A 24581-nucleotide genomic window follows, 5' to 3' on the forward strand; every position below is an offset into this window, starting at 1 on the left:
CTCCGCATACTTCTTATCCATCCTCAAAATTTCCCCCACTAATCTCTCTCTTTCTTTACCCTCTTGTTTCCCCTTGTGGGCTCTGATGGAAATCAGCTCTCCTCTAACCACCGCCTTCAGCGCTTCCCATACTACCCGCACCTGGACCTCCCCATCGTCGTTGACCTCCAGGTATCTTTCGACACATCCCCTCACCCTTCCGCATACCCCCTCGTCCGCCAGTAGTCCCATGTCTAATCGCCAGAGTGGGCGCTGTTCCCCTTCCTCTCCTAGTTCCAGATCCACCCAATGCGGGGCGTGATCTGACACGGCTATAGCCGAGTACTCCGTTCCTGCCACCTTCGGGATCAGTGCCCTTCCCAAAACAAAAAAGTCTATCCGGGATTATACCTTATGGACGTGGGAGAAATAGGAAAACTCTTTACCCATCGGTCTGGCGAATCTCCACGGATCTACTCCCCCCCCATTTGTTCCATAAATCCCTTAAGCACCTTGGCCGCTCCGGCCTTCTCCCGGTCCTGGATCTGGACCGGTCCAGCCCTGGGTCCAGCACTGTGTTGAAGTCCCCACCCATTAACAAGTTTCCCACTTCCAGGTCCGGGATACGTCCCAGCATTCGCTTCATGAATCCCGCATCATCCCAGTTCGGGGCATGTACGTTCACCAGCACAACTGCCTCACCCTGCAATCTGCCACTCACCATCACATACCTGCCCCCACTATCCACCACTATGGTCTTAGCTTTGAACGATACACATTTCCCCACCAGTATTGCCACCCCTCTGTTTTTCGCGTCCAACCCTGAGTGGAATACCTGTCCCACCCATCCTTTCCTTAGTCTAACCTGATCCGCCAACTTAAGGTGCGTCTCCTGGAGCATATTTACCAGAATGCTGCCTGGTATGGAGGGAAAATCTTATGAGGAAAGGCTGATGGACTTGAGGTTGTTTTCGTTGGAGAGAAGAAGGTTAAGAGGCGACTTAATAGAGGCATACAAAATGATCAGGGGGTTGGATAGGGTGGACAGTGAGAGCCTTCTCCCGCGGATGGAAATGGCTGGCACGAGGGGACATAGCTTTAAACTGAGGGGTAATAGACATAGGACAGAGGTCAGAGGTAGGTTCTGTACGCAAAGAGTGGTGAGGCCATGGAATGCCCTACCGGCAACAGTAGTGAACTCGCCAACATTGAGGGCATTTAAAAGTTTATTGGATAAGCATATGGATGATAATGGCACAGTGTAGGTTAGATGGCTTTTGTTTCGGTACAACATCGTGGGCCGAAGGGCCTGTACTGCGCTGTATCGTTCTATATCTATATATATATAACTACGTCCGCCTTCAGTCTCTTTAAGTGTGCAAACACCGTTGCCCTCTTAATCAGCCCATTTAAACCTCTCACATTCCACGTGATCAGCCGAATTGGGGGGCCATTTACCTCCCCCCCCCCCTCTCGTCGACTAGCCATCCCCTTTTTTAAGCCATCTCCTCACCCAGGTCTCACGCACCCGTCTGTCCCCCAGACGACGCCCTCCCGTCCCGTCCACCTCGTCTCGGATCATCTCCCCCTTACCCTCAGCAGAAGCAACCCTGTTAATCCCCCCCCCTACCCCCCGCTAGATCCCCCTCTAGCTTGATTGCTCCCCCATATTGCTTCCGGAAGTCAGCTAACTCTGGCTGACCTCGGCTTCCCCCGTTCATTCTTTGACCTCCCTGCGTGTGAGGCTCCCTTCCTTCCTGCGCCCCTTTTCCCGCTATAATTTCCATAGCGCGGGAAAATACCCACGCTTTCCTCTCAGCCCCGACCCTAATGGCGCAGTTCCCTCATTCCCCTTCCCTGTCCCCTTTTCCACCGGCGCCCACATTTCTTCGTGTCCCCCCCATCGGGGGGAGAAAAATTCCCCTTCCAACATTATTATACAGTAGCCCTCCCCTCTCCCCACTTTACATTTCTGTGCCACCACCTCGTTACCTCCCTCTGGACATCAATTTCTCAAGTCTAGTCCAATTTCTCATCCTGAATAAATGTCCATGCCTCCTCCGCCGTCTCAAAGTAGTGGTGTTTGCCCTGATGCGTGACCCACAGTCTCACCGGCTGCAGCATCCCAAATTTAGCTTTCTTCCTATGGAGCACCGCCTTGGCCCGGTTGAAACTCGCCCTCCTTCTCGCCACCTCCGCACTCCAGTCTTGATACACGCGTATCACCGCGTTCTCCCATTTGCTACTCCGTGTCTTCTTAGCCCAGCTCAGGACCATCTCTCTGTCCCTGTAGCGGTGGAACTTCACCACCATTGCTCTTGGTGTTTCCCCTGCCGTTGGTCTTCTCACGAGGACCCTGTACGCTCCCTCCACTTCCAGGGGGCCCGTTGGGGCCTCAGCTCCCATTAGAGTATGGAGCATCGTACTCACATACGCTCCAGCATCAGCTCCCTCTGTTCCTTCGGGGAGACCTAAAATCCGTAAGTTCTTCCTCCTCGAGCTGTTCTCCAGGGCTTCCAGCCTTTCTATGCACCTCTTATGTAGTGCCTCGTGCGTCTCCATTTTTACCACCAGGCCCTGTATCTCATCTTCGTTCTCGGCTGCCTTTGCCTTCACTCCACGGAGCTCCATCGCCTGGACCTTTTGTGTTTCCTTTAGTCCCTCGATTGCCAGTAACATCGGCGCCAGCACCTCTTTCTTGAGCTCCTCCACACATCGTCGGAGGAACTCCTGCTGTTCCGTGCCCCATACCATCTGGACTCCCTCGGCCGCCATCTTGCTTCTCCCTTCTCTTCTCTGCCGCTGCTCCAAAGAATCCTCCGCAATCTGGCCACTACTGCCGCTCCTTTCCATCCACCCCCGGGGGGGACTCCTTCCTTTGTCACCTCACATTGGGTTTGGCCGAAAAAAGTTCCCGTTGGGGCTCCCGATAAGAGCCCAAAAGTCTGTTGAAACGGGAGGTGCCGAAACGTGCGGCTTAGCGATGCATCGCCGCAACCGGAAGTCCTATTCAAACATTACTTATTTTAACCTTAACTTTAATTATTATTGAAAATGGTTCATTCACCTTACTGAAGGTGAACGAAGGACATCTTCTGCATCCTGAGATTCTGACTCTACCCTTCTCCCTGGAGGCTTGCTATTTTACAAGCCAGGACATGCTCAATTGAGGAAACCGAAAAATTGGCAGTATGATAGCTTGAAGGCCAACTAGATGGTATTCCAACCAGAGGGGAAAAAAAAAGTTAATCCAGCTGAGAATATAACAGGGAAAAATCAATGCTGTACATTTGTATATCTCCTTTGGTAGGACGTGGTTTATTGTAAATACACAATTTTCATCATATAGAATTAACTGCATTATCATTTAGTCATGTGACTAGCAGGATGAGAGAAGGCAGACTAGATGGATAATGGCTCTTTAATCATCTAGCAAGATGTTCCTACACATTGAATATGCATTCCCCCTCTTTACCATCTCCAACAACTGGAAATCAGAAATAACACAAAACCACAGAAATAGTCAAACGCACTATAAATTATAATTTGAGGTACGTAAAGGATAAAAATCTAATTCAACACAAGTCAAATGACAGAAAGAATAAAAAGGGCTTGGGTACATAAGAATCTAAATTCACACTCTTGCTCGCGATGCATTTTCTTATAATTGCCACGAAGGATGCTTTCACACAATGTTTAATCTGTACATGTTCTTTTATTGTGTAGTAATAAATTTGTTCTGGTTCCAGACAATCTTTAGCTACTGTTGTACTGACTGTGTATCCAACTTCCCATGACAATTTCTTGTGTTTGTGAAGGTGTTATCAATGATTACAAAATCCCAGTGGTGTATCGTCTCAATACTAATATTTCTCTGGACAACAACCTCACCTGTATGTTGTGACCCAGCCAAATACGCACACCCACTAATCATGGGTGAGATTCTCTAGCTGCGTTGCCTCCGCACCTCGCAGGATTCACCCAAGTGAGGCTGCAACCGGGCGTCGATCAGTGCTGGTCCATAAGAATGCGGACCACTGCCACCCTGGCACTGCCAAGGTGCCTGGGTGGCACTGCCAAGCTGGCTGGAGCACTGCTCAGGTGTCAGTGCAAGGGTGTCCAGGTGCTGGAGTGGCATTGCCAAGGGTCAGAGCATGAGGGGGCCATGCCCATGAAAGGGGGGGTGGACGGGGGGGTCTGAAGGGCAGGTGTGCAGGGCAGGTAAGTAGGGGCTTCTGGGAGGTTGGGTGGGTGACGGGTGGGGGTCCTGAAAGGGAGAGGGTGCTGTAAGGGGACTTCGGGGGTCCTAAAGACCCCATAGCAGGGTGTCTTCACTTGTGGAGCAGTGCCCATGTGTGTGACGGGTGACATTGCCCATTGGTGGGCTGTTTAGGGGACCCACAAGCTCACTTAGAGATCGGGGAACCCTTTCAAAATGGCGGCCCGATCTCTGAGTTTAGCTTCCCATTGCGAAAAAAAATTCTAAGTGTGGGCTAAACCGGTGAGAAACTCCCCAGGGCTCAAAGAAATGACTAAGTGTCATTGAATAGCGGTGGGGAATTTCCCGGCAGAGCCGGGAGGGAAACTCCCTGAAAAGCCCGCCACAAATGAACTTAAAAATTCTTTGGGAGAATTGCACCCATTTCTTTTTATAGTCAATTTTTCACAGGGTACCTGGCAAAGGGAACCATTTACAAAGTTTTTAAAGCAAATCGAAGTACCTGCTTCCATGATGACCTAGTCAATTCATTTAATTGGCTCAAAGGATATGGTAGAAGGCAGAAAATGTGAATTTCTATGATCTTTGCTTTGACATATGCATTGACTGGATGCTGGTGCCATCAAGATTTAGGTGAAAAGCCACTCATTTTTATTCTTTTCTCTAGCTGTGCTGAGTTAGACACAGGACTCTCATTGCTAAGCTGCAGCTCAGAATTCACCTTTATTTGTGCGTCACTAAATTTGATTGATGATGACATTGTTTCACACTTCATAGCACACGCAAATTCATCATTACAAATGTTGTATAAATAATTCCTCTTTGTTAGATTCTTCACTGAATTACCTGCTTTTTTGGAGCATATTCATTTACTGACCAATTCTTTTCCGATACAAATCTGCATCACTTTCTTTGAGTCTCAAAATTATAAACAGGTTTAAGCAACATGAAAGCTTACACCCAAATCTGCGAGACTGTCCATCCAAATCTTTTGAAGAAGACTATTACAACATTCTGCAGGTTGGCCTTCCATCCTCTACAGATTTCAGTCCATTCAGAGCACTTCCACGTGTACCTTGGAATCATAGAATCCCTACAGTGCAGAAGGAAGCCCATCGAGTCTGCAACGACCCTCCGAAAGAGCACCCTATCCAGGCCATGGCAGTTCTTTTCTTTTTACTTCTGAGAAGCATCTTGGGATGTTTTTTTAAATTAATGGCACTACATAAATACAAGCTTTCGTTAAAACTTAGTGGTCGATACCTGTGCCGAACCAAAATAACACAATAAGAGTGGTTCAGTTTATTTATTACACTTGTAATACAAATTTTCAGTTGGCAAATACATCAAACGTGAATAAGTATGTTAATTTCATGGAGGAAAGTAAACATCGTCGAAACCCGTTCATAATTTACATTTTCAATTCCCAAGTCTTTGATCCATTTCACCACGTTGTCAAGGGCAATTTGGAAAGGACAACAAATGCTGGCCTTGCCAATGATGCGCATTCCCCATGAAACAATTTTTAAAAAATTACAATTTGAGTTCTTTGTTTCCAAGTGGCTTAAAGCAACTCGTCAGATACTCCTCAGTCACTTCTTCTAGGGTTGCTGGCTTCCATTTTGGGCTCTGATCCTTGTCGACCAGAACTGTTAGGACACAAATCAGATATTATACCCATCAGAGAATAAAATAGTAATCAGTGAGTCACAAATACTTTTAAAACAATAGTACAAAGTGACACTTCTCGTTAGTTGAAGCCATACTACTCCTTTTAGTCGACTTTACGTTATGAGCAGTCAATTCATTTGCCACCATCTTGGTTACAAAGAGACTTTCTGCTAGCTCTAGCCACCAGTGGCGATGACCAACAGTTCAGTAGTTGTGAGAAAACTCTATCCCCATTGACCCCAAGTATCTCAGTGATTCTTGACCCTGTGCCTCTGTCTTATTATTATGAATACAATAGTGCTTTCATAGATATATATCTATTGCACAACATTTACAATTTAAAATGTGTAGTACACATCTCATCTCACAGAACTGTGACGTTTCAGTGGTTGTATATGGTGCAAACCAAAAATGACTTTTACATTGAAAAAGGTTACACTGATGAAATAATGTCTGGAATATTTATATCTTGTACATCTCCATCTGAAATCTGATGCTGGCAAATTATGTTGCTCGTTTTCACTCATCTTTGCCCATCGCAACTGAACCAGAAGTGGTAAAACAGCGGTGGATTGACCATATTACTTTGCTTTACATTTACGGAGCTTTATATTAAACTTATCTAGAGTGTTGGTCTCTGTCCGTTAATTAATTGACGTTTCATGCCATCCCCTCAGTTTATGTTAATTTATCACAAAGGTGCGATTTTCCTTTCCTCTCATGTAAAATAGTAATGTAATCTGCTGCACATTCCAGAATTTATTTATGATAAATTAAGCCCTTTTATAATACACTACCAAACTTGGATCGGCCATGCATCTGTCATTCTGCACTAAGACAAGAGAAAAGAACTGAGAAAAATTCAGCAATACCACTGCTTTGTATCCCTGATATCTGGTCGCAGAAGTGCTGTTTGAATCAGTCTCCAAATTTAAATGCTACGAGCTTTAAAATTGTTTGATTGAAAGCTCTTGGTCAAGATTTACAATTTTGGTGAAAAATATGTAATGCAATGTTCTTTCCTAGTAATCCACTGTGGATTAGATTAGATTCCATCAGATTGAATTCTTCAGTGAGCAAGGATTCAATCAAGCTTGTATTTTTGCACAGTACAATATCCTGCAACAAATGCTGTGAATTTATATACTGTGCAGTGCGATTTACTCAAGTACTGAAACTTTGCACAAGGAGTCCAGGATACAATGTAAATATTATTTTTTTCCTTCCTAATTTACAAAGGTATTATGGTGCCCTAATGCTGTCAGCTGAACACACAGTTCAGGGACTGAAACTGGAATATTTTGGATTTGTTTAACCTAGTAAATACAAGCATCACATTTGGGTACTTGGCCAAGAAGGGAGATCTGGTTTAGCCACAGAGTTAACTTCTACTTTAAAAACTGTAGTCCTGTGAACAGGATTCAATGACAATGGCTTACCTGCACGCACACCCTCGTAGAAATCATGGCCTCTCTGAAAGGGATGAATTGCAAAGAATGAATGGCAGAATAACCTTTCAAATAATCTGGTGTCTTGATATAAAACTAAAACCATCTTTTTTCAACTAATTTTATGCTTACACAACACTTTTTCCAAAACTTCTTTATTGATAAATGTCAAAGGAAGCAGCTGTCAATGTGACAAACATCCATGGCATTAAGTGCACCAGTGTCTTGTTCTAATATAGCATAATGTAATCCTCAAGACCATCATCATTATCTCAAGTACCAGAATGAATTGCCTGCAAAGTAATAAGTATTGTACTTTAAAAAGAACACTATTAAACCCTTGACTATGGTTCTATGTTTGTAAGTTGCTGTGATTCTTATAAAGATGCCTTGTTTTTCATTTATTATGAAAACTGAACATGAACTATGAGCTTGTCAGGCTCAATTGTAATTAAACAGATACTGACTCAAGCATTTAGTAATTACAATTTATCAGTATGTGTCACGCAATAAAACATCAACAAATTTGTTGCTTAATTGTTCTTCAACAAGAGGGTCTGTCTGCATCCCTGACTCATCTTACCATACAAGCTTGGCTAAGTCTGTATTCCATGACTAAAACTTCAGACAAGTTCTTTGTGGCTCCCTCTTCAAGCTGTTGAAAAGTAATCTTCATGGATGTGGGAGACATTTTCTTCAGTGTCTGTGCAGTAAATCATAAACACATGAAGCTAAAGGGTGTCTGCTAAAATATGATTAAATCATTCAATATACAGTTTTCTCTTTTGGAGAAAATTACTTTAACAAATGGTAATGGCAAATATATTTCAGCACAAGGTACATGGTACTTTGCTTTTTACATTATATTACAACCCCTTCAGTCCTGAAGAAAGGCAAGATACTGGGCAGTTACAAGCACATGTAGAACCAATCCATCCTAACTAGCCATTATGATCCATGTACAAGCCTGGTGAGTGAGTACCAGAAGTCTTTTGGATATCTTCATCAAGCCAAATCCTGTCCATTAGGGAGACACCATATAGCAGCGGAAGCAGTCCTACCCAATTTGATTGTTTCTATGACCAGGGTTGCTGAGGTCAGTTATAACACCTACAACTTCTACCTTTCTGCTATCATTAACCACTGACCAAAGGTCAAGCCTGGAACTGGACCAAACTACAGTGCAATTCCTAACTAAGCTTTGCCAAAGCATGCAGAGATTAAAAAGGTAGGTAGCATTAACGTTAATTAGGAAATCACTTTTCTTGTTTTGGAACGGAACACAAGGGCTTTTTGTTTCCAAGGAAAGTTTACCCATTAGTATTTCACTAAAGTTAAAAACAATCCAAATAATTAATTCAATGGCCTTTTGCTATGTTTGTAATGTATGGGTGTTGATGACAGCATTAGAATCACTCGGGAAGTTGCTGTGGATCTACATATGAGGGAATCTGACTTATCATTATCAGTAAAGGCTAGAGGTTAAATTCGTCAGGAGACTGAATTGACAATCATATTTGTCAATTTTGGCTTCAGTTTTCAGTGATTTTGCCAGCTTTCAAATCAATTTGTGGTCTTGTCACTCCCTATCTCCAACCTCTTTCTGCCTCACAACCTTCTGAGATACCTGTGCTCTTCCAATTTTGGCCTCTTGTGTATCCTCAACTTTAGTCACCTCACCATTATCAGCCTTGCTTTAAACAGCTGAGCTCTGGAATTCCCTCCCTGAAATGAATGCTCCATCACTCTTTTGACCGATAAGACTGTCCTTAAAACCTCTCTGACCAAGTTTTGTTATCTGCTCTAATATCTCCTTGTGTGGCTCATTGTCAAATTTTGTTTGATAATGCTCCCGTGAAGCGCCTTGGGATATTTTACTACATTAAAGGTGCATTATAAATGCAAGCTGCAGTTGCTGCAGGTTCTATTGTAGACATTTTGCAGCGGGATGGTACAATGACTGGAGAAAATGCAGATGGCAGTTTGCCTATTGAGTACATACAATTGCTGTTTGTAACTCTACATGTTTGAGCAATGACACAATGTTTAGTTCAGAAAAGTCACCACATCCAGTTCTAATAGAGACATGTTGGGGAGGAATTTAAAAACAAAAATGGTTCTCAGAAACACTGACATTTGTTCTGGGAAACACGGAGCAGATCACATTTATTGCGTATCCAGAACCTCCCTCTGGATGGTAGTGAGCCAAGTGATAGTCTGCTCAATTGAGTATCTTGAGCAGACTGTAATCAAGAGAGGCCAGACTGAGCATGGTTGGCAGATTCCCTGAATAACCTAAAAGAGCTAGTTAGATTTTTACAATAATTCAACATCTTTCTTGATGCTAGCCTACAAATGATTAGATTTTTTAAATTTACTGTCATGACTTGGTACGGTAGAATATCAACTAATGAACTCTTGAGTTGCTAGACCAGCACAATAATTATTATAGCATGCTGGCTAGAATTATTTGATAATAGAGGTATACTGTAGATTCCAAGTCAATAGGCATTTCTCTCACAAATATTTAACATTTTTACTAACCTTTCTTTGTGGCCAGGGTCAATGGGGGGAGGGGGTGGTGGTGTTGGGGATGATTTTATAGAAGATTGTGTTTGCTCACAAACATACAGGACTTTGTGCTGGCATCACAATTATTGACTGTACAACGTTAGCAATGTCAGCAACCACTGAACCTGAAAGTACACCATTAAGATGCTGATACCATTACATTATCAATCTTTTGTTGAGAGTGACACACGTACATCAGTTAACAGAAGATCCTGTTAGTGAAGACATTGTGCATCACAGTGCTCAGACATCCCATTGCTTCTGGCAATGCAATTGGATTCATCAAATAAGCATGTTATTTTGGCAGTGGGTCAGGCAGTTTATATTATGCTGCTTTGGATCAAGCCAGAGACTATCTGCTTTGGAAAGAAGTTCTTTTACATTGCACCAGTCAAAAGCAGGGATATAATGTGATTTGGAGGTGGACTAAATTTAAAAAAAATGTTTTAATTAAGACACATACATATATATATATATATATATATATGGGGCAGCACGGTAGCATTGTGGATAACACAATTGCTTCACAGCTCCAGGGTCCCAGGTTCAATTCTGGCTTGGCTCACTGTCTGTGCGGAGTCTGCACATCCTCCCCATGTGTGCGTGGGTTTCCTCCAGGTGCTCCGGTTTCCTCCCACAGTCCAAAGATGTGCAGGTTAGGTGGATTGGCCATGATAAATTGCCCTTAGTGTCCAAAATTGTCCTTCGTGTTGGGTGGGGTTACTGGGTTATGGGGATAGGGTGGAGGTGTTGACCTTGGGTAGGGTGCTCTTTCCAAGAGCCGGTGCAGACTCAATGGGCCGAATGGCCTCCTTCTGCACTGTAAATTCTATGATAATCTATGATATATATATATCAAACACAGCCAAAACCAAAAAGAGAACAAACAGGAAATCTTATAACAAATAAATAACCAACACCGCTGCGCCCCACCCCCCCTGCAGTTATCCTCCACCCACTCAGCCTCCTTTTGTTTTTAAACCCCAAGTTCCCCCGCCCCCTTCTCCCCCTGCTGACTTAACTATCCTGGAAGAAATCGCTAAACTGTTTTCATCTTCGGGCAAACCCCTCCACAGACCCTCTCAAGTCGAACTTGATTCTTTCCAACCTGAGGATTTCTGCCAGGTCTCTAACCCACCTTCTGGGCTCGGCGGCCCCGAGTCCCTCCACCCCAACAAGATCCTTCTCCGGGCTACTAAAGAGGCAAAGGCCAAAATGTCGGCCTCTCTCACCCCCTGGACACTCGGGTCTTTCGACACTCCAAAAATTGCCACTTCTGGACTCGGGACCACCTTCATCCTCAGCACCTCAGACATCACATCAGCGAACCCCCACCAGAATTCCTCCAGCTTCGGACAGGCCTAAAACATGTGGTCATGGTTTGCGGCCCCCCCCCCTGTGCACAACCCACACCTATCCTCTACTCCCTCAAAAACCTGCTCACTCTGGCCACTGTCATATGCGCCCTACTTTATATTGGATAAGGCGAAGCCTAACGCATGAAGAGGATGCATTCACCCTTCTCAGAGCTTCCTCCCATAACCCAGTCTCTAGCACCCTCCCCAGCTCTTCCTCCCACTTCCGCTTAACTTCTCCTATCGGTGCGCCCTCCCAGTCCATTCAATCTTTGTAAATCTCCGACATCCTACCCTCACCAACCCCTGCTTTCGACACCACTTTATCCTGTAACCCCAGGGGGGGCAGGTCAGGAAAGGACGGCACCTGTTTCCTCACATAGTCCCGAACCTGTAAGTACCAGAACCCATTCCCGCTGGGCAGCTCATACTCCTCTACCAACCCCTCCAAACTCAAAAAGCTGACTCCCCACAAACAGGTCTCCAAGCCGTTCAATCCCCGCCCGCCGCCACTCCCGGAACCTCATGTCTAGCCCCCCCGGAACAAATCTGTGATTTCCACAAATCGGAGCCCAAACCGAGGCCCCCTCCAGCCTCAGGTGCTGCCGCCGCTGTCCCCACCCCCTCAGGGCCGCCACCACTACTGGACTTGTGGAGTACCTGGCCAGCGAGAACGGCAAAGGCACCGTCAATAGTGCTCCCATGCTAGTGCCCTTGCACGAGGCTGCCTCCATCCGCTCCCATATCGACCCCTCTCCCATTACCCACTTCGTTATCATGGCTATATTTGCTGCCCAGTATTAGTTCATTAAGTTTGGCAAGGCCTGCCTGCACCACCCCGTGCCTCATGCCCCTTCTCCAGCAGCACCTTCTTCACCCGAGGGGCTTTCCCCGCCCAGACAAACCCCAACATCAATATATCGACCATCCTAAAAAAGGTAGTTGAAATAAAGATCGACAGGTTCTGAAACACCAATCAAACCTCGGGTGTACCGTCACTTTGCGGACTGCACCTGCCCCACCAATGACAATGCGAGCACATCCCACCTCCTGAGATCCCGCTTCATTTGCTCCACCAACCGGGCTAAATTCAGTTTATGCAATTAGTCCGATCCCCGCGCCCCTGGATACCTAGGTACCTGAAGCTCGCCCCCACTACCTTAAACGGCAGCTCGCCCAAGCTCCTCTCCTGACCCCTTGCCTGAATCGGAAAGACTCACTCTTCCCCATGTTTAGCTTATACCCAGAGAACCGGCCAAATTCCCACCAAAATGTCCATGGCACCTCCAATACTTTTCAACGGGTCTGATATGTAGAGTAACAGATCGTCCGCATATAACGAGGCCTTATGCTCCACACCGCCCCCCCACCCCCACCCCCCGCTCTATTCCCTACTAACCCCTTGACGCTCTAAACGCCGCAGCCAGTGGCTCTATCGCCAAGGCAAAGAGCAATGTGGAGAGTGGGCATTCCTGCCTCGTCCCGCAACACAGCCTAAAATACCCCAAACTCACCCAGTTCGTCCCTACACACGCTGCCGGCGCCTGATAAAACAACAGGACCGACCACAAACCCCTGCCGAACCCAAACTGCCCCAGTACCTCCCACAAATATTCCCATTCTACCCAATCAAAGGCCTTCTCCGCCTCCATAGTGACCGGCATCTCCACATTCCGTCCCTCCGAGGACATCATTATAACATTCAACAGACACCTAATGTTATCCGACAGATGCCTCCCCTTTACAAACCCGGTCTGGTCTTCAATCACATTCACATTCCAATCACATTCCTCAATCCGCAAGGCCAAGATCTTAGCCAACAACTTTGAGTCCACATTCAGCAGTGAGATCGGGCGGGAAGATCCACACTGCTCCGGATCCTTATCCCTCTTCAAAAAATTTTTTTTAGAAAATATTTTATTGAGGCATGTATAATTTTAACAATTTTACACATCGAATTTCAACAAATAGAAAAATACAACAACATAACCAACAACCCCTCTCCCCCCACACCACCCCTCCCCCTCTGGGCACAGACCCCAGCCAACATAGCGTACACAAACAATGTCATCTTCCCCAACCACCCCTCTGTTGGTTCTCCTATCCGTACTCATTTCTCCCATGCCTCCCTTTCCCCCTTCGCTGACAGCTTAATTCTTCTTGAAGAAGTCTGATGAACAGCTGCCAGCTCCGAGCAAACCCCTGTAACGAACCTCTCAAGGCGAATTTAATTTTCTCAAGTCTGAGAAACCCCCATGTCGCTAACCCATTCCCTCAACTTTGGGGGCTCCGAGTCCCTCCACCCTAGCAAGATCCGTCGCTGGGCCACCAGGGAGGCAAAGGCCAGGACCTCGGCCTCTCTCACCCCCCTGGGCTCCCGGGTCGTCTGACACACCAAAGATCGCCACCTCTGGACTCCTAACCACCCTCACTTTTAAGACCTCTGACATGACTTCAGCGAACCTTGCCAGAAGCCCCTCAGCCTCGGACATGCCCACAACATATGGACATGGTTCATAGGACCCCCCCCCCCCCCACTTCCTGACCATCGCAATATTCGACGCCCAGTAGTAATTGATAAAATTCGGAAGAGCCAGCTCCCCCCCCACCACCCCCGCTCCAGCAGCACCTTCTTCACCCGCAGGGTTTTACCCATCCAAACAAATCCCGTGATCACTGCACTCACTTTTTTAAAGAACGACTTGGGGATAAAAATTGGTAGGCGCTGAAAAACAAACAAAAACCTTGGGAAGACCGTCATTTTAATTGTCTGTACCCACCCTGCCAATGACACCGGGAGCGCGTCCCACCTGCGAATGTCCCCCCTCATCTGTTTTACCAACCAACCCAACTTCAGCTTATGCAGCTGCTCCCACTCCCGCGTCACCTGGATACCCAAATACCGAAAGCTCCTCCCCACCACCTTGAACGGCATCTCAACTAATCTCTTCTCCTGTCCCCTTGCCTGAGTCACAAAGAGTTCACGCTTACCCATATTCAATTAAGACCCTGCAAACCGGCCGAATTCCTCTAATATCCCCATAATCCCTCCAAACCCCCCGGCGGGTCCGATATGTATAAAAGTAGATCGCCCGAGTAAAGCGAGACCCTGTGCTCAACCCCTCCTCCCCCGTACTATCCCCTGCCATACCCTCTACATTCTCAGTGCCATTACCAATGGCTCTATAGCCAAGGCAAACAGCAGTGGAGAAAGTGGGCACCCCTGCCTCGTCCCCCGGTGTAAACTGAAATAGTCAGATCTCACCCTGTTCGTCCGCACATTCACTACCAGTACCTGGTATAGCAACCGGACCCAGTCCACAAAACCCGGCCCAAACCCAAACCACCCCTCGACCTCCCATAAGTATTCCCACTCCACTCGATCAAAGGCCTTCACCGCATCCATGGCCACCACCACCTCAACCTCGCGCCCCTCTGGAGGCATCATAATCACATTAAGTAACCTCCTAATGTTGGTCGCCAAATGCCTCCCCTTAACCCCTGTCTGGTCTGCCCCTATTACCCCTGGGACGCAGTCTTCGATCCTTGTGGCCAGGATCTTTGCCAATAGTTTGGTATCCACATTTAACAGGGAGATCGGTCTGTATGACCCACAATTTTCTTGCATTAAAATGAGGGAGATCGACGCATGTGACAACGTCAGGGGGAGCACTCCCAACTCCATTGCCTCATTGAAGGCCCTTACCAACAACGGTCCCAACACCCCTGAGAACTTCTTTTAAAATTCCACCGGGTACCCAGTCCCAGGGCATTACCTGATTGCATCGCCTTCAGCCGCTCCACTACTTCTGTCAGCCCAATTGGGACCCCCCAGGCCCTCCACCAGCTCCTCATCAACCTTCGGGAACTCCAACCCTTCCGGAAACCGCCTCATCCCCTCTTCCCCAGCTGGGGGCTCTGACTCATACAATTAGCATAAAAGTCCCTGAACACTCCTGGAAATCACCACCCCCTTCATTTTTGAGTCCAATCCCAAATGAAATACTTGCCCAACCCATCCCTTCCTCAGCATAGTCTGGTCCCCCACCTTCACATGAGTCTTTTGTAGCATGGCCACTTCTGCCTTCAATCTTTAAAAATGTGCGAACACACGGGACTTTTGACTGGCCCATTCAATCCTCGCACGTACCACGTGGACAGCAGCCCCACCCCCCCACTCTGCCGATCAACCATAGTCTCTCTTGGGCCAGCCTCCGGCCTGTGTCCCGCAGCTCCCCAGGTCCTGCAGCTCCCCAGGTCCGCCATCGGATGCCCACCGTCATCGATACTCCTCCCCTTACATTTAAAAGCATTACCCCGCCGTGCTGAGTTACTCTGCACTGTCCATACTGTGCCGTGCTGAGTTACTCTCCGCTGTCCATACTGCGTCGTGTTGAGTTACTCTTGTCAGCTGTATATCCCCTCCGCCCCCCTAATTCCCCCAGCAACAGCCCCTGTCTCCATCCCCCCACTAACCCCACTCACCCCCCACTGTGCATCCTTAAACTAGGCCGCCTAGCAAGCCTGGCAGCCTTCACCCATGGTGCCATTCTACCCCCCATTGATTCCTCTCCCCTCCGCTCAAACATAAGCGCAAACAAACAAAAACAACCCCTCCCCAAGCCCAAACAATGAGACCAACCCCCGATCTTCCAACAGAGAACAAAGAGCAAACCTGAAGCCGAAAAAGAAATGGCCCCAAACACAAATTAACAGCAGCATCTAAACATCTCCACCAAAGTTCAAAGTCCACCTTCTCCTGCCAGTCCATTGTCTCTGATAAATTCTATCGCCTCCTCCGCCATCCCAAAGTACAGCTCCCGGCCTTCGTAGGTCACCCACAGATGTGCCGGGTACATTAGCCCAAACCTCACCCGCTTCTTGTAGAGGACCCCCTTGACCTTGTTGAAGCTTGCCCTCCTCTTGGCCAACTCTGCACCCAGGTCCTGGTACACTTGGATTTCACTGCCCTCTCAGGTGCAGCGCCTCGTCTGCCTGGTCCACCTCATAATTTGCTTCTTGTCCACGATACGGTGCAAACGCACCACCATCACCCTCGGCGGCTCGGTCCCCTGGGGTTTTCTCTTTGGCGCTCTATGCACGATCCACCTCCAAAGGCTGTGCGACTACACCCTCTCCTAGCAGAAGGGAGGGTCAAAGCGCAGAAGAGTAATAGTTATAGGGGACTCTATAGTCAGGGGCACAGATAGGCGCTTCTGTGGACGTGAAAGAGACTCCAGGATGGTATGTTGCCTCCCTGGTGCCAGGGTCCAGGATGTCTCCGATCGGGTAGAGGGAATCCTGAAGGGGGAGGGCAAACAGGCAGAGGTCGTTGTACATATTGGTACTAACGACATAGGCAGGAAGGGGCATGAGGTCCTGCAGCAGGAGTTCAGGGAGCTAGGCAGAAAGTTAAAAGACAGGACCTCGAGGGTTGTAATCTCGGGATTACTCCCTGTGCCACGTGCCAGTGAGGCTAGAAATAGGAAGATAGAGCAGACAAACACGTGGCTAAACAGCTGGTGTAGGAGGGAGGGTTTCTGTTATCTGGACCACTGGGAGCTCTTCCGGGGCAGGTGTGACCTGTATAAGATGGACGGGTTGCATCTAAACCGGAGAGGCATAAATATCCTGGCCGCGAGGTTTGCTAGTGTCACACGGGAGGGTTTAAACTAGTATGGCAGGGGGGTGGGCACGGGAGCAATAGGTCAGAAGGTGAGAGCATTGAGGGAGAACTAGGGAATAGGGACAGTGTGGCTCTGAGGCAGCGCAGACGGGGAGAAGTTGCTGAACACAGCGGGTCTGGTGGCCTGAAGTGCATATGTTTTAATGCAAGGAGCATTACGGGTAAGGCAGATGAACTTAGAGCTTGGATTACTACTTGGAACTATGATGTTGTTGCCATTACAGAGACCTGGTTGAGGGAAGGGCAGGATTGGCAGCTAAACGTTCCAGGATTTAGATGTTTCAGGCGGGATAGAGGGGGATGTAAAAGGGGAGGCGGAGTTGCGCTACTTGTTCAGGAGCGTATCACAGCTATACAGCGAGAGGACACCTCAGAGGGCAGTGAGGCTATATGGGTAGAGATCAGGAATAAGAAGGGTGCAGTCACAATGTTGGGGGTATACTACAGGCCTCCCAACAGCCAGCGGGAGATAGAGGAGCAGATAGGTAGACAGATTTTGGAAAAGAGTAAAAACAACAGGGTTGTGGTGATGGGAGACTTCAACTTCCCCAATATTGACTGGGACTCACTTAGTGCCAGGGGCTTAGACGGGGCAGAGTTTGTAAGGAGCATCCAGGAGGGCTTCTTAAAACAATATGTAAACAGTCCAACTAGGGAAGGGGCGGTACTGGACCTGGTATTGGGGAATGAGCCCGGCCAGGTGGTAGATGTTTCAGTAGGGGAGCATTTCGGTAACAGTGACCACAATTCAGTAAGTTTTAAAGTACTGGTGGACAAGGATAAGAGTGGTCCGAGGATGAATGTGCTAAATTGGGGGAAGGCTAATTATAACAATATTAGGCGGGAACTGAAGAACATAGATTGGGGGCGGATGTTTGAGGGCAAATCAACATCTGACATGTGGGAGGCTTTCAAGTGTCAGTTGAAAGGAATACAGGACAGGCATGTTCCTGTGAGGAAGAAAGATAAATACGGCAATTTTCGGGAACCTTGGATGACGAGTGATATTGTAGGCCTCGTCAAAAAGAAAAAGGAGGCATTTGTCAGGGCTAAAAGGCTGGGAACAGACGAAGCCTGTGTGGCATATAAGGAAAGTAGGAAGGAACTTAAGCAAGGAGTCAGGAGGGCTAGAAGGGGTCATGAAAAGTCATTGGCAAATAGGGTTAAGGAAAATCCCAAGGCTTTTTACACTTACATAAAAAGCAAGAGGGTAGCCAGGGAAAGGGTTGGCCCACTGAAGGATAGGCAAGGGAATCTATGTGTGGAGCCAGAGGAAATGGGCGAGGTACTAAATGAATACTTTGCATCAGTATTCACCAAAGAGAAGGAATTGGTAGATGTTGAGTCTGGAGAAGGGGGTGTAGATAGCCTGGGTCACATTGTGATCCAAAAAGACGAGGTGTTGGGTGTCTTAAAAAATATTAAGGTAGATAAGTCCCCAGGGCCGGATGGGATCTACCCCAGAATACTGAAGGAGGCTGGAGAGGAAATTGCTGAGGCCTTGACAGAAATCTTTGGATCCTCGCTGTCTTCAGGGGATGTCCCGGAGGACTGGAGAATAGCCAATGTTGTTCTTCTGTTTAAGTAGGGTGGCAGGGATAATCCCGGGAACTACAGGCCGGTGAGCCTTACTTCAGTGGTAGGGAAATTACTGGAGAGAATTCTTCGAGACAGGATCTACTCCCATTTGGAAGCAAATGGACGTATTAGTGAGAGGCAGCACGGTTTTGTGAAGGGGAGGTCGTGTCTCACTAACTTGATAGAGTTTTTCGAGGAGGTCACTAAGATGATTGATGCAGGTAGGGCAGTAGATGTTGTCTATATGGACTTCAGTAAGGCCTTTGACAAGGTCCCTCATGGTAGACTAGTACAAAAGGTGAAGTCACACGGGATCAGGGGTGAACTGGCAAGGTGGATACAGAACTGGCTAGGCCATAGAAGGCAGAGGGTAGCAATGGAGGGATGCTTTTCTAATTGGAGGGCTGTGACCAGTGGTGTTCCACAGGGATCAGTGCTGGGACCTTTGCTCTTTGTAGTATATATAAATGATTTGGAGGAAAATGTAACTGGTCTGATTAGTAAGTTTGCAGACGACACAAAGGTTGGTGGAATTGCGGATAGCGATGAGGACTGTCTGAGGATACAGCAGGATTTAGATTGTCTGGAGACTTGGGCGGAGAGATGGCAGATGGAGTTTAACCTGGACAAATGTGAGGTAATGCATTTTGGAAGGGCTAATGCAGGTAGGGAATATACAGTGAATGGTAGAACCCTCAAGAGTATTGAAAGTCAAAGAGATCTAGGAGTACAGGTCCACAGATCACTGAAAGGGGCCACACAGGTGGAGAAGGTAGTCAAGAAGGCATACGGCATGCTTGCCTTCATTGGCCGGGGCATTGAGTATAAGAATTGGCAAGTCATGTTGCAGCTGTATAGAACCTTAGTTAGGCCACACTTGGAGTATAGTGTTCAATTCTGGTCGCCACACTACCAGAAGGATGTGGAGGCTTTAGAGAGGGTGCAGAAGAGATTTACCAGAATGTTGCCTGGTATGGAGGGCATAAGCTATGAGGAGCGATTGAATAAACTCGGTTTGTTCTCACTGGAACGAAGGAGGTTGAGGGGCGACCTGATAGAGGTATACAAAATTATGAGGGGCATAGACAGAGTGGATAGTCAGAGGCTTTTCCCCAGGGTAGAGGGGTCAATTACTAGGGGGCATAGGTTTAAGGTGAGAGGGGCAAAGTTTAGAGTAGATGTACGAGGCAAGTTTTTTACGCAGAGGGTAGTGGGTGCCTGGAACTCACTACCGGAGGAGGTAGTGGAGGCAGGGACGATAGGGACATTTAAGGGGCATCTTGACAAATATATGAATAGGATGGGAATAGAAGGATACGGACCCAGGAAGTGTAGAAGATTGTAGTTTAGTCGGGCAGTATGGTCGGCACGGGCTTGGAGGGCCGAAGGGCCTGTTCCTGTGCTGTACATTTCTTTGTTCTTTGTTGTTCTCCAGCATCCTCCCCACATACGCGCCAGCATCGGCTCCTTCACTCTCCTCCGGCAGGCCCACAATCCAGGTATTCTGCCTGCGTGACCGGTTCTCCAGGTCTTCAACCTTCTCCTGGAGCCGCCTCTGCTGGTCTCGCATTAGCCCCATCTCCACTGCCATCGAGGCAAACTGCTCTTCGTGTTCCCTCACCACCTCCTCCATCTTCTCGATCACCTGACCCTACGCGAGCTTTGTCTCCACGCGGTCGATCACCGCCTTGATCGAATCCACCGCCCGGGCCAGGTCCTCCAAACTCTCCTTGTGTTGCTGGGTGAGCTTCTCATTCAGAAAGCTCACCAGCCGGTCCATCGACCACTTAGCCAGCAGGGCCGCTTCCTGCCTCTCCGCCACCTCCATGTGCGTCGCAGGTGCCGCACCAACTCTAACCGACTGATTCCCTCTTTTGCGATCGCTTCTGGCCCTCAGCTCCATACACCAGTAGGTCAAACTCTTCCACTCACTCTCATGCACCTTTTTGCCTCCTCACATCCACCTATTAACCAAGGAAAAGGTCCAAAAAAAACGCCAACAGGAACAACCAAATGTGCGACCACTCACTCCATGACCACCACCGGAAGCCCCCCCCAACCCACATTTCAACCATAGCATCCATAAAGGGAAAGAACATAGAGAAAAAAAGAGTGAAAAATTATCAAAGGCCAAATTCAGTCCAGTCCCAGGCCTTCACGAATGCTTCCGCCGTCTCAAGTAGTAACCCCTGCCATTGTTCGTGACCCTCAGCTTTGCCGGGTAGACAACACCAAACCACATGTCCGTTTATACAACGCCGCCTTAGCTTGACCGAAGGCCACCTATCTCCTCGCCAGCTTCATTGTCAGATCCTGGTATATACGTATACCGTTGCTGTCCCACCCCACCTCCTGCTTCTGCTTTGCCCACCTCAGCACCTTCTCCTTCATTTGAAAATTGTGAAAGCACTCAATCACAGCATGTTGGCGAAGTACTCTATAGGCCTCCGACGCTCCAACCCCTTGGGCACACCCACAATCCTCAAATTCTGCCTTTGTGACTGATTCTTCAGGTCTTCTACTTTGGCTCTCAGTCCTCTGTTGATCTATGCCACTTTCCGCAACTTCTCACCCATCGAGGTGAGCTAGTCGCTGTGCCGCGACAATGCCTCCTCCACCCCCTTCATTTTCTCTCCTTGCACCCACACCGCCATGGAAGTTTTCTCCAACTTCCCTGTCATTAGGACAAGGGTCTCACCCTACCACTTCATTAAAAAAAAATTCTCCTCCTTTTTCACGTTTTCTCCCGCATTTACACCAATCAACAATAAACAATAATCAACAAGATATGTCAATCCCCATAATAACAACGATCCCATCCGCCCACCAACCCCCAAACATCAGCCCGCATGTTTACATAAACAAATGACAAAAAGGAATCAGGGATTACCCGTAGTCACCCTTAATCTACACGGCTCTTCACCCCCCCCCCCCAACCAACGCCATCCAGCCACTAAGAGAGTACCGTACATGATACCCCAAAGTTGTACCTCCCCCCCCCCCCCTCCAAGTCTCCAGCTCCTCCCGTCCACTGCCTCTTGTAAAACTCCTCCTCCCAACCTCGGTTCCCTCCCCCCAACTTTCCACCCCGGCTAGACCACTCGGACCCTGTTCTGTCAGGCTCCGATGCCGCAGCCCCTCCCCCCACCTCACTCCCGTTCACTGGCCAGCTTAAACCGGCCAGCGTGGAGGCTCCCGCCCGGGTCCCTTTCCTCCTTGCCCGGCCCTAGGAAAGCCCAAAGATCCCCTTTTAGCACACAAACCCCGCATATCCACCTACACCCCAAAGAGCCCTCCTTTCGAGTGAAAGTCCCGTCCCTTCCCTTGTCCAAATATATGCAACATTGGCTCCTTTAGCCTCTACCCCTGCGCGCAGTGATACAAAAAAAAAGAAGAAAATACAGTCATGAGGTTACATCGGCACATGACCATTCCTCAATTTGTCAGTTCTGCCACAGTCCCTCTGCCTTCGCAAACTCCTACGCTGCTTCCGCCGTTCCAAAATAAAAGTCCCTGAGCTTGTAAGTCACCCTCAGCTTCGCTGGATATACAATGCCGCACTGCACCTTGCCAATGTACAGTGCCCTCTTCACCTGGTTGAAGGCAGCCCGCCTCCTCGCCAGCTCCACCGTAAAGGCCTGGTATACACGTATACCAGCTCCAGCCCACTGCACCACCCGCTTCTGCTTGGCCCAGCTCAGGACCTTCTCCTTCACACTGTACCTACGGAAGCACAGAGTCACTGCCCTTGGCGGCTCACTCGCCTTTGGTACAGGCCTCCACGACCGATGAGCCCGATCCAGTTCATATCGGGAGGGGTCCTCCCCCACTCCCCCAGTAGTTTTGCCAGCATCGCGGCAAAATACTCAGTCGGCTTCGGTCCTTCAACTCCTTCGGGCAGCCCCATGACACTTAAATTCTGTCGCCTGGATCTGTTTTCCAGATCTTCCATTTTTCCTCGCAGATTCTTGTTCGTGTCCATCACCTTCCGCATCTCCTTCCCCATTGAGGCAAGTTGATCACCGTGCTGCAATACCATCTCCTCCACTTCCTTCAGCGCCTCCTCTTGCTCTCGCACCTCCGCCACTGCGCTCGCCACCACCGTCTTCACCGGGGAAACCACCTCCTCCACCAGCACATTCAAAACCTCCCTCATCTCCTTCCTCACCATCTCCATACATTTCTCAATCTACGCCAACTGCTTTTGGAATTCCGCAGCCATCACCTTAGTTATTTCTTCAGCCGTAAGCACTGCGGCCTCCCCTGGTGCTCCAGCCTCCATTTTCTTTGTTGACCCCGCGGTGACCTTTCCCCTCTCCAACGGACTTTCAGCCGCTTTTTTCCTGGCCGTTGTTTTGGTGTTTTTCGACATCCTTCTTCTTGCGCTATCTCCCGTCTTTTACTGCCGTCGCTGGCCCTAGGACCGGGCGTTACTCCCCGAAAATGCCGTTCCCGAACGGGAGCCCTCCAACGTGCGGCTGCCTCCTGCCCACCGTCACCGGAACCACCCTACCACTTCTTAAGTGAGGTCATCATCTCTGTCCAATGCCTTTCAAAATGTTTTGAGAGCAATCGCTCAAACCTCAGCCATCTTTTCCACCATGACGGGTGTGGCCCCACCCGACAGGCTCTCTCCTGTCATCTTTACTCCCACTGAACTCCTCGCCACGCTTGAAGGCGGACTTTTGCTCACTCTCTTTTTCCCTGGGTTCGTTTTTCCAGTTTTTGACAATCTATAAATGCCTCAGACCTTCCCACAGCTTCCCACCAAAGAATTTTCCCTAAAACTGGGTGTAAAGGGCTTAAGAAAGACTGCTCTGTCAGGAGCAACTTCCACCTATATGCCGCAACCAGAAGCCATCATGGCCACCATTCCTAACTTTCAAATCCAGATTTATTAATTGAATTTAAAATTCAAAAGCTACTGTGGTGGGATTTAAACCCACATCCCTAGAGCATTAGTCTGGGTCTCTGGATTACTAATTCAGTGACATTACCACTGCACTATCTCCTTCTACATCATCCCATTTTGCAGGGAAACAGTCAAGTAACATATAGAATTACGCTTATTTTTACATCCAAACCTTATTCGATATCAATTGTGCAATTAAAATTTATGCAAAAGAAGATAAACGTTCAAAGAATAAGTTATTATATATTAGTATCAGTTTGGCTCCACATTGCATCGCTCTTACTTTTGAGTTAGAATGTTCAAGAGCTACTATGATTTCAGCACACAACCTAGGCTTACACTTCAGTGTTGGATGAGGTTGTATTGTATGATTATAAGTGCTGTCTTTTGGATGGGATATTAAACCAAAGCCTGATCTTCTTACTCAGGGAGACATAAAAGATCCCAAGGCACTAACTAGTCAAAGAAAAGTAATGTGATCAAAATTCTGCCTTTCATCAATATAATGAAAAACAGATACTATGGCCCTTAATGCATTGCTATCTGCAAAACCTCACTGTGCACAGGGTGAGTTGCCATGTTTGCCCACAGAACAGGGACTGCACTTCAAAAGTAATCAATTGGGTATAATACACTTGGGATTTTGTTTCTTCATTAGTCACAGTGCTGCAAGTTGACTTCTTCATCATAATAGTAACTTGGAATTACTATCACCTTGATGATGATGATTGCTGGACTTCACATCTTTCAAAGTGGGTGTCCACAGGCTCGCATTTGTGAACAAAAATCAGCCTTGGATTTAGAAGTTACATTGGAAAATGTCGTCTGCACACCTGCAGCCGCATGCCTGATTGTGGACTGGTGTTTAGGTTGAGAGAATTGGAAGTCGGAACAAATCCCGGGCCCGAATTTGTCCTCGGGGTAAACAGTCATCAGCCCCAAGCTTCATGAGGGCGGGGGTGCCTTACTTGGCATGGAAAGCAGTTTGACGGCTAATTAGAGACCACAAGGGGAGAAATGGAAGCTGAGTTACTCAACTGCAGTCCCAATTTAAACAGACCATAGAAACCATTTTGTGGCTGCTGTTTGAGTACCGTAGCTTCAGTTTAGAAGGTATGAGATCAAGAGCAACTTAGCACATCTCAGGCGAGGCAAAAGCTTG

The 24581-nt window shown here is 47.8% G+C and overlaps 1 protein-coding gene across 3 annotated transcripts in view; it reads right to left on the bottom strand.

Moving 5' to 3' along the window:
• Positions 1 to 4897: 4897 nt before the first annotated feature.
• hibch (3-hydroxyisobutyryl-CoA hydrolase) overlaps positions 4898 to 24581 on the bottom strand; it is a 469221-nt gene continuing 449537 nt past the window's right edge. For all 3 annotated transcript variants that reach the window (XM_072478282.1, XM_072478266.1, XM_072478275.1), the window contains 3 exons: positions 7901 to 8020; positions 7309 to 7342; positions 4898 to 5847 (listed from right to left, as the gene is read on the bottom strand). In XM_072478282.1, the coding sequence (XP_072334383.1) occupies positions 5732 to 5847; positions 7309 to 7342; positions 7901 to 8020 (270 nt within the window). In that variant the 3' untranslated portion in view covers positions 4898 to 5731. The remainder of the gene's footprint in view (positions 5848 to 7308; positions 7343 to 7900; positions 8021 to 24581) is intronic.

The sequence above is a fragment of the Scyliorhinus torazame genome, chromosome 2, assembly GCF_047496885.1.
Source record: "Scyliorhinus torazame isolate Kashiwa2021f chromosome 2, sScyTor2.1, whole genome shotgun sequence".
Classification (NCBI taxonomy): Eukaryota; Metazoa; Chordata; class Chondrichthyes; order Carcharhiniformes; family Scyliorhinidae; genus Scyliorhinus; species Scyliorhinus torazame.